Consider the following 12,273-nt stretch of genomic DNA (forward strand, 5'->3'; position numbering starts at 1 on the left):
ACACAGCACTGGATATCACAGCATACGATTTGGCCACTAGCCAAATATGATTTACTGTAGTTTGAATAACGATAACTTGCACTCCGAATGTGTGCTCACTAGATGGCGGTAGTCACCGGACACCGCGGATGTTACCCGCCAATTAAGGCAGAAGAAGAATATCAATTTGTTGACTTTGTTGTTTTCGTCTCACGTTACTCATCGATCTTCGCAAAATTTGGTTCAGACAGCATGTTAGAACTTTGCAAAAACTTCTGCAACATATATTTTACAGCTTGACCGTAAAAAGACACGTCTGTTTGGTGTTTCGGAACAGCGTTTCACGTGCGTGTCTTGCTAGCTTGTCACGCAACATTATGCTAACAGTTTCCTCTCCCCTCTTCTCGTTTAGTACAGTACAGTACTACTACTCACCCTCGCAGTGGATGAATGCGTTTATGTTCATGGGAATACTGTAGGTAAAACCGTTTCTGGCTTTGCTTGAGCACAATGGCGACCCAGAGAGCACTTCCTCAGAGCAAAGAAAGTCTGCTACAGAACTACAACAAGAGGCTGAAAGATGACATCAGGTCCATCCTGGACAACTTCACTGAGATTATCAAAACTGCCAAGGTGTGTGAGTGTGTGTGTGCGCGCACGTGTCCTCTTCGTATTTGTAGTCCTTGCTGTCACAGTCCAAAGTACTCTTGGGCAAGACAATTATTCAGTTGTGGTCCATGAAGGTTTAATTTACTACGAGTAATTCATTTACCGCAGTGTCTCCTAACTTATCGAGCTAAGGCACTCATTTTAAGTGAGAAAGGGGACACCACCGAACTAAAATGCCACTAAGAATTTGAAGACAAAAATTATCTCTCACTTATATACTCCGAAGGGATTATTTTGCCGCAACTCTGCACCTAGAGCTATTTTGCCGTTAATTACGCAAGAACACTACCGCTCTGTACACTTCTTTTCACGAAGTTTTCAAATTGTTATGTCACTGAAAATTCAAAATAGGCTATTATCAGCATTGCCAGCCTACTATTCGTTCATTTACTAGGTAATTGATTCATGGCATTGAGGTCTGGATCTCCCTGCTAAAGCCTACTGCCTATGCAACCCAATCTTGGATAAGCGGTAGAGAATGGATGGGTGGATAGATGGATGAATGAGGATGACGTATTGACACAAGCATATTGCCTGCCATGATGTCTCATAGCCAGGGGCTTAGCGGCACTGTTTTACAGAGTAAAGTAGTTTCTAGAATGCCAGGCACTTAGACTCTTCTGTATGTTCTATGCCTCGGTAACGTGCGGAAAAATCTGAATCAGAATCGGTTTCACGTCTCTACCAGACCATGACCCACTTTTGGGGCTCAGGCAAGACAGTTGGGAATCACTGCTCTAAAATGTTGTCATTGTTTTCTTTCTCAGATAGAAGACGAGACACAGGTTTCCCGTGCGACTCAAGCAGAGCAAGATCATTATGAGATGCACGTACGAGCAGCTAATATTGTAAGTGTAAGCACATGAGAAGCATGCCAAATGTCTCTTTATGTACTATAACCGCATGGATTTAAAACCTCGTTTGATTTGCATCAAGTTTAACTCATTCACGTCCAATGACAGCTATAGACGTCAAAATTAATTTGAACTATTACTTATTAGTTTAACATATTTTTCCATTTTTGTTAACAAGAGTATGAAAACCTTTTTTTTGTACATTTAGAACAGATATACAAATTTGTGATTCATTGTGAGTTAACTAGTGAAGTCATGCGATTACTTACGATTACTGCCTGATGACCCTAATTTTTCATAATCTTTTCTTTTTCTTTTTAAATATTAAATTTTTAATAATCTTTTTTTTTTTTAAATAAGGGAAAGATTATTAAAAATTAGGGGCATCAGGCGATTACAATTTTTAATCGTAATTAATCGCATGACTAACTCACGATTAATCACAGATTTTATATCTGTTTTAATACAATAAAAAAAAATCTAGGTTTTCATACTCTCTTTAATAAAAGTGGGGAAAATGTTAAACTAATAGAAATAGTTTTAAAAAAAATTGACGTCAATGAGTTAATGGTCATGTTTTAAGTTCTCCTAAAAAAAATGGAACCTTATTTTAACAGAGTGATTGGAGGGAGATGGTTTTCCAAAATTGAAGCAGAAATTCAAACCCGAACCTTGAGGTGCTAACCACCGGCGAAACATTTGTGGGCCCATCAGGTTCGGGCTGGCGAGTCGTTGATGAAGCTGGTGTCGGATCTGAAGCAGTTCCTCATCCTGAACGACTTCCCCTCGGTCAACGACGCCATCAGCCTGCAGAACCAGCAGCTGCGCTCGCTGCAGGAAGAGTGCGACAAGAAGCTGACCTCCCTGCGCGACGAGATCGCCATCGACCTGTACGAACTCGAGGAAGAATATTACTCCTCCAGGTACAAGTAGACTCTTACTCGCCACCCCCGCCATCCCACCACTGTCCTGCGCTCCCACCCTCACCATTCCCCACTAAGCCCCAGAAGCCTTCATCATCATCATCGTCATCATCCAGTAGTAGTTTGTGTGTGAGTGGTGGATACGCTCCATGTGTGACATAGCTGCCCTCCCTAAAATAATCGAGTGCCTTAGATATGTCTGTGAATATTGTCGACATTTGAGATGTTGAACAAAATGAGCAGGGTGGTAGCAGTGTTGTTGTCATTTTTTCACCAACCTCGGTATGAAGACTGGATGGACCTCTGCCAGTCACTATTATGTCGCTGACATAGAGAGATGAACAATGATACATCATTCATAGTAAATAGATCATTTTCTTGATAATGGAATACGACAAAAAATGAAATTGGATCATTTGGCACAGCGTATCTGCTGGAAACGTTTGTGTCACGGCATGGTTGGGAATTGCTGGATTAGGCAGCCAGAAGAATCCGATTTTAGCCTCATGAATGGAAGATCACTAGATTAATCAGGTGAATAATTTTATTTATGGATGAATGTGTAGTTGACATTGAAAAAGCTTTTTAAAGTAAAGTAGCACTTTAAAAAAAATAAAAATAAAAATAAGTAAATAATGTATAACAGACTCACCGCCACCGGCCACTTTATTAGGTGGTGCTGTCAAAGTAATGAAAACATTCCTCAAAGGTTATTGTTATATTGACAGGATGACAGATGCTTTGCATGTTGGAAATACAGTTCCACAACATCTGTATATTGGATGATGGAGCTGGTGACTGAGTGATGATTTTCAAGGAAACATGATGACGATGTGAGCATTTTGTCATCCAATGTTACCAGGCTCGAAATTAAATCAGAAGAGTGCAATGAGGCTGGATGAGACACAATTTGACAAAATGTATCTGGTCCACTAGGTAGAAAAGGAACAGTTACTTTATAAATTACAATTAATTTTATATTAAATAACAAGTGAAATTATGTTTTTCCACTTTGCACTTCGGCCTTGAAAACATGGAGCTATTAAATTATGACTTCCATCTGAATGTGGGAATTGAAGCTCATCAGATGAGACATTTTTCCTGTTTTCTGTTGTACAATTTTGCTGATCCTGAGATAATTTTAGCCTCTGAAACTACCTGTTATGGTCTTCTAAGGTTGTAGGTTCATGTTCTATATATTCGTTGCCTTTCAATCAATCATGCCACACTGAGTCCAATCCCTTTTCTTACCCGGTCTGGTGTGCTTCTTTGTAACCGGCTCATACTGTACAATTCTATTTCGTCCCTCCCGACCGCCAGATGGCAATGCTTCAAGCACTGAATGTTTCTTTCGCGCATGCGCAGGAAACATTTCAGTGCTTGAAGCACCGCCATCTGGCGGTCGGGAGGGACAAAATAGAACCGCAGTTACAGTCGTAACTTTCGTTTTTAATTCTGTAGGTGTACCTAATTAAGCGTCTGGCTTTGACCATGTTAGGTTGTTATAATTCTTATGTGACTAATATATTTTAGACTGGACTTTATGTCAACACAACAGTATGCTGTTCATTCAAGGTGAAAACCTAAAGTGACTGGTAGGGAGACATTTTGTTTTATGAATGTATTTGCTTCCAAATATTGTTTTACATCATAGTAATGGTTAAGAAATAAAATAGAGAGGAAAACTGGAATAGTTTGTCATGTTTTTCTACAAGAAAGCAATGAGAGTTGTATGTATGTGTTCTTTTTGGCATCATAGTGGGCGCGGGCCTGCGTCACTTTCTGCAATTGCTCGGCTTTCCCCTCCATCATCAACTAATCATCTTGAAAATGGCTACTCAGCACTGGCTGCAAGTTCTTCAGCAGATGTTGTCTTTGTCAATATTCCAGTTTCTGACGCTTGTTGCTTAATCATCCTCCACGCTCGTCTGTGCTTGTTCTCACTTGCCGCTCTTGTCTGCTCCTCTTCTGCTCTGCTGTGCCTCTGCTGCGCTGATTCTTTGCCTCCCCGCTGGCCTTCCGCAACCTCAAAGCTACAATCAGTGGGACAGCGCCGACCTGCCCTTGTGTGAGGCGTACCGGCGGCGGGACAGTTGGGCTTCCGCGGGTAGCAGCTGCAGCTCCAGCCAAGGGGAGCAAGAAGAGACGGAGGGCCCCCCACAACAAGAGGTCAACCCACAACACCACCTCAATGGACACACAGGCGCTGCTCCCATCGAGAAACCGTGAATTTGAATTGTTTACCTGTGGAACGAAACTTTGGGAGATTTTGGCATGAAATACATTCCATTTTTTTGTTTAATTGAATGTGTTCACACAGCAAAGCTATTTTGTTTCCAGTTAAGGTAATTGATTTCTTTACTGTATCAGCATTAAAATAGGTATACAAGTTTTTCATTCCCGATGTTATCTACCAAAAGAGTGAATGTGCATTATTTCTTCTTGCATGCTAGACCAGGCTTGTTTCATTTATAGTGATATTAATTTGTAACATGTTACTCCACAGCATGATGCTAATAAAGAACATAAATGGTGTGTTTTTTGTTGTTTTTAATAAACAAATGAATGTCAGTAATGGAACTTGAAATATGTACATTAATTACACAGCAAATTGTCATGGTAGTGAGCCAACATTAAGAGGTAAGACTATTCCACCTCAGACCCAACAGCTAATGTTTTGAGATTTTTTTGGGGGGGGGCAGAAACATGGCATACAAAATGAAACAAAATAAATCTCGTCAGCTTATCTGTCAACAATACTCTTTGTGCCATGTGATCATTTAGACTGACATTTACTTTTACTTCCCTTTCCCATCTGTTTAATATACACAGTATTTGCCTTCCGTTAAATCGTGGCCCGTTATTTTGAATAATACCATGTCTTTCTAGATTAGATCTACCTAGTCTTTTTTAACCCCTAATACACTGGCAGCCTTTTTATTTTGCTATGTGAGGGGAAGGAAGCTTCACTCAGCAGATGTTTGCAAGCAAAACATGATCAATATCGTCGATTCATCTTCTTGAACTTCTCATAATGGTAGTCGTCAGTAGCCTTTTCGTTATTTGGTCGTTTTCGGAAGTTGGGTGGCTCTGATGCTGTGGAGTGACAAGGTTGAATGAGAAATATGCTGCAAATAGTGAAGAGACAAAAAAAACCAGGTGTGGGTGGACACTTACTCTCTGGCCCAGGTTTTTCAGTGTCCCCCACACGCAGGGGTCTTGCTTTGGGTTCCTCTCTCTCTCTCTGTCTGTGGTGCCTCTGAGCTGCGTTGGCGTCTTCATGATAGACTACAGGAGGAATAAATCCGTACGGTAAGAAGACATTTCATCATTAAAACATATTTACAAGATGTTTAAACCTACAGCGGTTGTGCTGGACATAGTTGACAGCAATGTTAGTAGGAACAAATGATGTTCCGTTGTCTTTTTTCTTGTTCCTTTGTTCCGCAAGCAGCTTGGCTTTGGCGTCCTCTGTCTGGATGATGTTCTTTATCTTTGCACTGAACAGAAATTAAATATTAGTTGTTGTTTTTTCTTAAGTATTTTATTTCATCATTTTGAGAGTCTACATACTCAATGCCAAGGTCGACTTCAGGGATTCCACTCAGCATCTGATTGGACAACATCTCCTCTGTCTTCTTGGCAGAGTTGACGCGGATGTTCTCGGGCAGCTCGTAAAGGTGGTCCTCTGCGTTTTTCACCTTGACTTTTTGTTCCACCGCTTCCACGAGGCCCTTCTTTCTTCTCAGTTCTGTTTCAATGTATTTCATCCTGACGGGACACATTTATCGAGGCTTATGTCAAATATGTTGAAGAGCAGTGTTACCACATTACATACAACTAAGTGCTAAGTGGACCACAGCCCTGGCATGTGTTGTAATAACATGTTTTTTTTATTAAAATGAATAATGGAAATTAAAAATATATTCAGCAATTGCTTAAAAAAAAGTCTCAGAGATGACTGATACGTACATGTCAGCATCTTCGTCTCTTCTGTTTGTCTCGGCTGAAAAGGAGGTACCCAGGTTAAGGTCTGTATCGTCCTCTGTCCTATAAAGGAAAATATAATAAAGTAAATACAAATGTGTTGAATATGAAAAACAACACAAGCACCAAATATTTGGGTTAATTTACATGTCTCGATTCCGATCCTTGACTTTCTTCATGTCAACAACTCCTCCAGTTTTGAGTTTAAAAGGGTCATTCTGTAAAATGAGTAGATATTATACACAGCACTGTGCAGCAAATTAGTCCACAAAATAAAAAGTGCATGTTAACGTACAATAAGAGAGTACTCACATCAATCTCAACCTCAGGCAATTTTTCTCCAACCAATAGGGCAGTCACGCTGTGAAAACCATCATAGTTATTGGCTTGTTAGTAAATTATATTTAATATTTATTTGTAGCTTCAGTTTTTAGTATACGTTACCTGACTCCCTTCTGTCGTCGCCGCAAACTCTGTAGCTCTTTGGCCTCTTCCACTTTACATCTAAGCAGAACAAGAACAGCAAGAACATTAAAATACGCATTTCATTGGGTGGAGAAAAACAACAACCAAATTCATTATGTTTAGTTTACTGACTACTGTGGCATTGTTAGCCATGTTAGCTACCCAGACGTTAGCTCCGTGTCCCTCTTGTAATGTTTCACTTGTTACCTGACTTCTTGAGTCGTTTCATCCTCTTCCACATCTGAAGAGTCTCTTCTCCTCCTAAAGTTTTTGCCAGAAGGCATTTTTAATATACACGTTTAAAGTTGCCTTCACTTCAGAGCACACAACGAAACAAAACGTTCCCAGTAGTACGAGGGGGACAACTATAATTGACGCACAACAACACCTCGCCAGCCACTTCCGGTCTCTTCAGTTATCAAAACAAACATGGCGACTTCCTGGCAGGTCGGCTGTATGCTGGCTAATTCTCTCAGACTTTTGCGCCCGTAAGTTCATTTCGCCCGACTAACAGGACGTCATCGTTGTTTTTAGAAATTATTGTAAAATACGAACGGCCTCAGAAGAGTTGCTGATCGCGACTATTAAACTAATTTAAGTGTGACATACTGGTTACGTGATGTCACCAGCTTCATTGTTGACGCATGAAATTTGAGGGCCCCTTTTAAATGCTTTCGATGGCAATGTAAAACTCGTGAATGGTTTTTGTAGCACTCTTAGCCGTTATTTATTGCTTCAAATGTGCCTTTTTAGACATGCTATGACAAATATCATGGCATACAGTTAGATAACCCACCCCACATCTGTGTATCCCATGTGTCTGTTACTAGATAACACCTAATCTTGTCCTAATACTACTCTTTCTTCTTTGCTTATTCCAGAAAGCTGGATGTCGTGTGGCACCATGCTGCCTCTCACAGGTTAGTCTTTGCCCAAAAGCAGATACCTGTACCTGATTTGGAGTAGGAGATGATACTCTTACTTGTGTGCTGTGTTGGTAACCTCGAATACACCTGACCACAGACATCAAGAACAGCAAGTACATGTGGCATGGCGATTTAGCTCTTGCATTGTAAAACTGATTTAGGATATTAACGACAGATATGCGTGTACCCCACTTTACACTTTATGTGGAAGGTATAGAGAAATAAAACGAATCAACATAGTAATGGGTCTGGATAAAATCTTAATGTCATTGGCAAGTGTATAAGGAATCATACACCATACAGTATTATGATCACTATTAATCATCATGTGAAATATATTGCATAATTTTACCTTAAAAGTGGGTAAGAATCAGACTGGCATGGGATTATGTACAGTGTATTGACTGTTATTTTTCACTGTGTTAACAATTCTCAATTGTTTTGCTGGCAGTGGATGCCAGAGTGCTGGTTTTCACTGGCTTTCACACAACACAGCAGTCAAGAGCAGATGGCCTCAGCAATGGGTTGTCCCTGGTGTGTATCATGACTTTACGGACGTCTATGCTAATTTTTGTTACAAATGTGATGGTGTTTTCAATCCATCTTTACAGGGAGGAGCATGTTTGTGCAGACACAGGACACACCAAACCCAAACAGCCTCAAGTTTCTGCCCGGACGTGTAGTTCTTGAATCAGGAACTATGGATTTTTCCAGTCCTCGTGAAGCATACACCTCGCCCTTAGCTAGGTATATGGTTACTTAAAGGCATTTTAAGATAGATATTTCAATATCAAATGATCTAGTAGAAAATAAGCCCTTATTCACATTATACAGTTGTACATTAAGATAGAACGCATTCAGTTTTGGGATGGAGGTCAACCTCTGATTTAGTCCAGATTTGACATCAATAACATAAATAAAAAATAATGCATTGCACAACTGCACACAGACACAAATAACACATTTTAACATTCAAAAAACTAACATACAAAAAAAAGGTATTCACTGCTCGAATTCCAAATATTACTACTCATTACTCCATTGTAAAATGTCATGCCTGGCTTGTGGCACCAGATATTTTGTGTTTTGATACAGAGACTTTGACTAGTAATTAACTACCTAAGGGCGGGAGGGTGCTCATGACATTTGATGTTATTTTAACTATCAATTGGTCATTACATGTTTTCTGTGTATGTTTTTGTAACTTTTTGTCATTTATGTTATTATTATTTTAAGACGGGGGGAAAAATCTATTAAAAAAATATTATTCTGTGTTGTCTGTAGACAGCTATTCAGGATTGATGGCGTCAAGAGTGTCTTCCTGGGCCCTGACTTTATCACCATAACCAGGGTAGAGCAGACCTACTGTAGTTGAATGACACGCACACAATATAATCAAATAGTCTGTAACATTTTATGTCCTCATGTAGGTTGATGAAAATATCAAATGGAAAGTAATGAAACCTGATGTATTTGCGGCCATTATGGACTTTTTCACCTCTGGGCTTCCAGTCGTCAACGAGGATGCTAAACCTAGCGAGGACACAGGTAAAATTGAGCTAGCTACGCCTGACAATATGCATCATGGACACTTCTTTTGATGGACTGGCGAGGGATGACTTTTTTTCCCTCTTTGCAGCACCTTCAGATGACGACGATGAGGTAGTTGCAATGATCAAAGAACTGTTGGACACTCGAATAAGGTAGCTGACATTATTGAGTTGCTCTTGAGGCATCAACTGCCCTTGGTGTCATAGCATTGTGTCTTTGTCCCCGCATTTTTCTCAGACCCACAGTGCAGGAAGACGGAGGAGATGTTGTGTATCGTGGCTTTGAGGATGGCGTGGTGAAATTGAAGTTACAGGGTTCCTGCACCACTTGTCCCAGCTCCATTATCACTTTGAAGAATGGAATCCAAAACATGCTGCAGTTTTATGTCCCTGAGGTTGAATCAGTAGAGCAGGTTGGTTTTGATTGCAATGCACATTTTCTTGTTGCACACATCCTATTTGCTCGTCGTGTTAGTGGTAGTAATTGGTTCAAGAGTTGGATGGTGATGCTAACCATAAATACATTCTAAATGGTAACCAGTTGCTGTTAGTGTAAATACTTGAAATGTCTTAAATTTAAATTAAGACATTTAGAAATAACATAATCAAGAAAGTTTCCACATAGACCTTTGATAACATTGCCATATGTTCTCTTTTTGTTGTTGTAAAAAAAATAATATTTAGCATAGGGTGATCAGAGCAAAACATATGTACAATTACAGAACTTTAATACCACAATCCATCCATTTAATTATAAAGACTTCTATTATTGCCAAATGTTATCCAAAAAACAACCCCGACAGTGCCAGTCGATTTCAAGCATTTTAACTCAATTTTCAAGGCAAACAGAATATTGTGTGCTATGACTACACTGTAACACATTTCTGTAAAATCTACAGTAGAAAATTACAGCATTTTCTTGTTTTTTAATTTGACAGTATTTAACTGTATACAGACATGCATTATGGGTAAAACAAAGTGCGTTTAAATTGTCCTTAAGTGTGATTGTGAGTGTGGATGGTTGTTTGTCTCTGTGTTCCCTGTGATTGGCTGGCAACCAGTTCAGGGTGTACCCCGCCCAGCTGGGATGGGCTCCAGCGACCTTTTTGAGGAATAACTGTAACAGTAACTGTAATTTATATACAGGAAATACTTGTAAAAAAATAAAAATAATAATACAGTAATGTACTGAGATTTTACAAGAATTAGCTGGCATCTTTTTTTTATTTCTTGTAAATTCTACAGTCAATTCATTACAGTGTACATAAACATGGTTGTGAAAGATCGCATATTCTGTTCTTTAGTAATCACCATTTGAAAATAGGTCATTTGAGTGACATCTAGCAAAAATGGGAAAAAATGAGAAGAAAACAAGTTTTTGGTGTAAAGATACCTTTTCTGCACAGCAGTGATTTTGACACTAATATTTTTTGTTTAGTGACGCTCTGTGAATTAGATTTAATGTGACAAAGGCTTTGATCATTCAGGTCATCCTTGAAAATGTTCTATTTCTTAAGATCCGCCATGTTTTCTTGTAATTTGATTCTACCGGGAGCCCATTGAAAAGCGATACAATTCTGCCATCTGCTGGCCATAGTTAGTGGCTGTTTTGTGATTATTATTTTTTACACCCATTCACAAAAGGAGCGCGGCACAAGAAGTTGCACTGCCCATTAAGGAAAAAAAAACCCGCAGTTGACGTCAATTGAGTTATTGGTGGTGTCCATTGATGTTTTTGGCGGTAAAAGAGTCGGTTTAAAATCATGCTGGTTTTTATTTTTTTCTAACTCATGATACACAAGCAGCTGCACTAATTACCTTATGTCTTGGCTCACTACTTTGTACTATAATACAATCATTACAAAAAAAATTATATATATATATAAATATATCATATTTAAAAAATGCATAATATTGTTTGTAGTACCCCTCCATAGGCTCTCACCTTATTGTGGTGGAAGTGTTTGTGTGTCCCAATGATCCTAGGAGCTAAGTTGTCTGAGGCTTTATGCCCCTAAAACACAGGTCCCAGTCGAGGGACAAGACAGAGCATGGCTGCAGAATCAATACCTTCAAGTCTGAGACCGTGGTAGACGGTCAGAAAAGAGTAGCACTGCACCAGATGGAGTAATTCAGGTATCTTGGTGTCTTGTTCAAGAGTGAGGGTTGAATGGAGCGGGAGATCGACAGGCGTATCGGTGCAGTGATGTATTGGTCTCTTGCAATGAAGAAAGAGCTAGTTGATCTACGTTCCTACACTTATCTATGGTCACGAGCTGTTTGTCGTAACCGAAAGAACAAAATGCCGGATACAAGCGGCCGGAAATAGTTTCCTCCGCAGGGTGTCCGGGCTCTCTCTTTGTAATAAAGTAAAATGCTCGGTCATTCGCCAGACGAGGTGGCTCAAGGCATCTTGTTGGTGAGGTGTTTGAGACACATCTCACTGTGAGGAGGCCTCGTGTGGAAGTAATCACCTTACACACAATTATGAGTATATGATATTTAAATGTATGCTTTTTCTCCCCACAGGTGAAGGATGAGGAGGAGGCTGCTCAAGTTTGAATGACATTCAGCGAAAACAACATGCGCACATTCCTCACTGCACTGGCCAATAAAGAGCATCCAGGTGGCTAGTACACAATACCACACAGTGGGAGTACTCGGCAGCCATTACATCAATCATGAAATCACGTGATTCAGTATTCAACAGTATTTCAATATAGGGCAACTTATTTTTAACTCGATAGCCATTTCATTTATCATCACACAGTAATGAACAATGTCCTTAAGTTGCTACTCAAAATGGCTTTCGTGTTTAAACGCACAATATTTATATGAATAAAGTTTATCCATAAAAAATGTGTGTGTCCCTGTAATTACTATTTTGTGAAGAGAGAAATGAAGGATCATTTATCAGTCA

The 12,273-nt window shown here is 39.6% G+C and overlaps 3 protein-coding genes across 4 annotated transcripts; 2 read left to right on the forward strand and 1 right to left on the reverse strand.

Annotated features, from left to right (window-relative positions):
* The first annotated feature begins 115 nt into the window (after positions 1-115).
* Positions 116-4,960, forward strand: med22 (mediator complex subunit 22). Of its 2 annotated transcripts, XM_086076877.1 has the most exons (5): positions 116-233; positions 459-612; positions 1,416-1,496; positions 2,217-2,425; positions 4,459-4,960. In XM_086076877.1, the coding sequence occupies exons 2-5, from the start codon at positions 490-492 to the stop codon at positions 4,652-4,654; spliced, it is 609 nt and encodes a 202-aa protein (XP_085933003.1). In that variant the 5' UTR covers positions 116-233; positions 459-489; the 3' UTR covers positions 4,655-4,960. The 2 variants fall into 2 exon arrangements, with proteins under 2 accessions (XP_085933003.1, XP_085933002.1); XM_086076876.1 differs by having other exon boundaries at positions 137-612.
* On the reverse strand, positions 4,959-7,242 carry c5h9orf78 (chromosome 5 C9orf78 homolog). Its single transcript, XM_086076874.1, has 9 exons — positions 7,085-7,242; positions 6,857-6,916; positions 6,725-6,773; positions 6,560-6,630; positions 6,398-6,475; positions 5,999-6,196; positions 5,789-5,925; positions 5,603-5,713; positions 4,959-5,521 (listed from the first exon to the last, which is right to left on the reverse strand). The coding sequence occupies exons 1-9, from the start codon at positions 7,159-7,161 to the stop codon at positions 5,424-5,426; spliced, it is 879 nt and encodes a 292-aa protein (XP_085933000.1). The 5' UTR covers positions 7,162-7,242; the 3' UTR covers positions 4,959-5,423.
* Positions 7,243-7,277: 35 nt separating this feature from the next.
* Positions 7,278-12,202, forward strand: nfu1 (NFU1 iron-sulfur cluster scaffold homolog (S. cerevisiae)). The gene is made up of 9 exons (XM_086075867.1): positions 7,278-7,365; positions 7,759-7,797; positions 8,255-8,337; positions 8,415-8,550; positions 9,088-9,154; positions 9,234-9,351; positions 9,443-9,506; positions 9,592-9,766; positions 11,883-12,202. Exons 1-9 carry the CDS (start codon positions 7,307-7,309, stop codon positions 11,913-11,915), a joined length of 774 nt encoding a protein of 257 aa, XP_085931993.1. The 5' UTR covers positions 7,278-7,306; the 3' UTR covers positions 11,916-12,202.
* The last annotated feature ends 71 nt before the right edge of the window (positions 12,203-12,273 follow it).

The sequence above is a fragment of the Leptonotus elevatus genome, chromosome 5 (genome assembly GCF_054856555.1).
Source record: "Leptonotus elevatus isolate MCC_2025b chromosome 5, RoL_Lele_1.0, whole genome shotgun sequence".
Classification (NCBI taxonomy): Eukaryota; Metazoa; Chordata; class Actinopteri; order Syngnathiformes; family Syngnathidae; genus Leptonotus; species Leptonotus elevatus.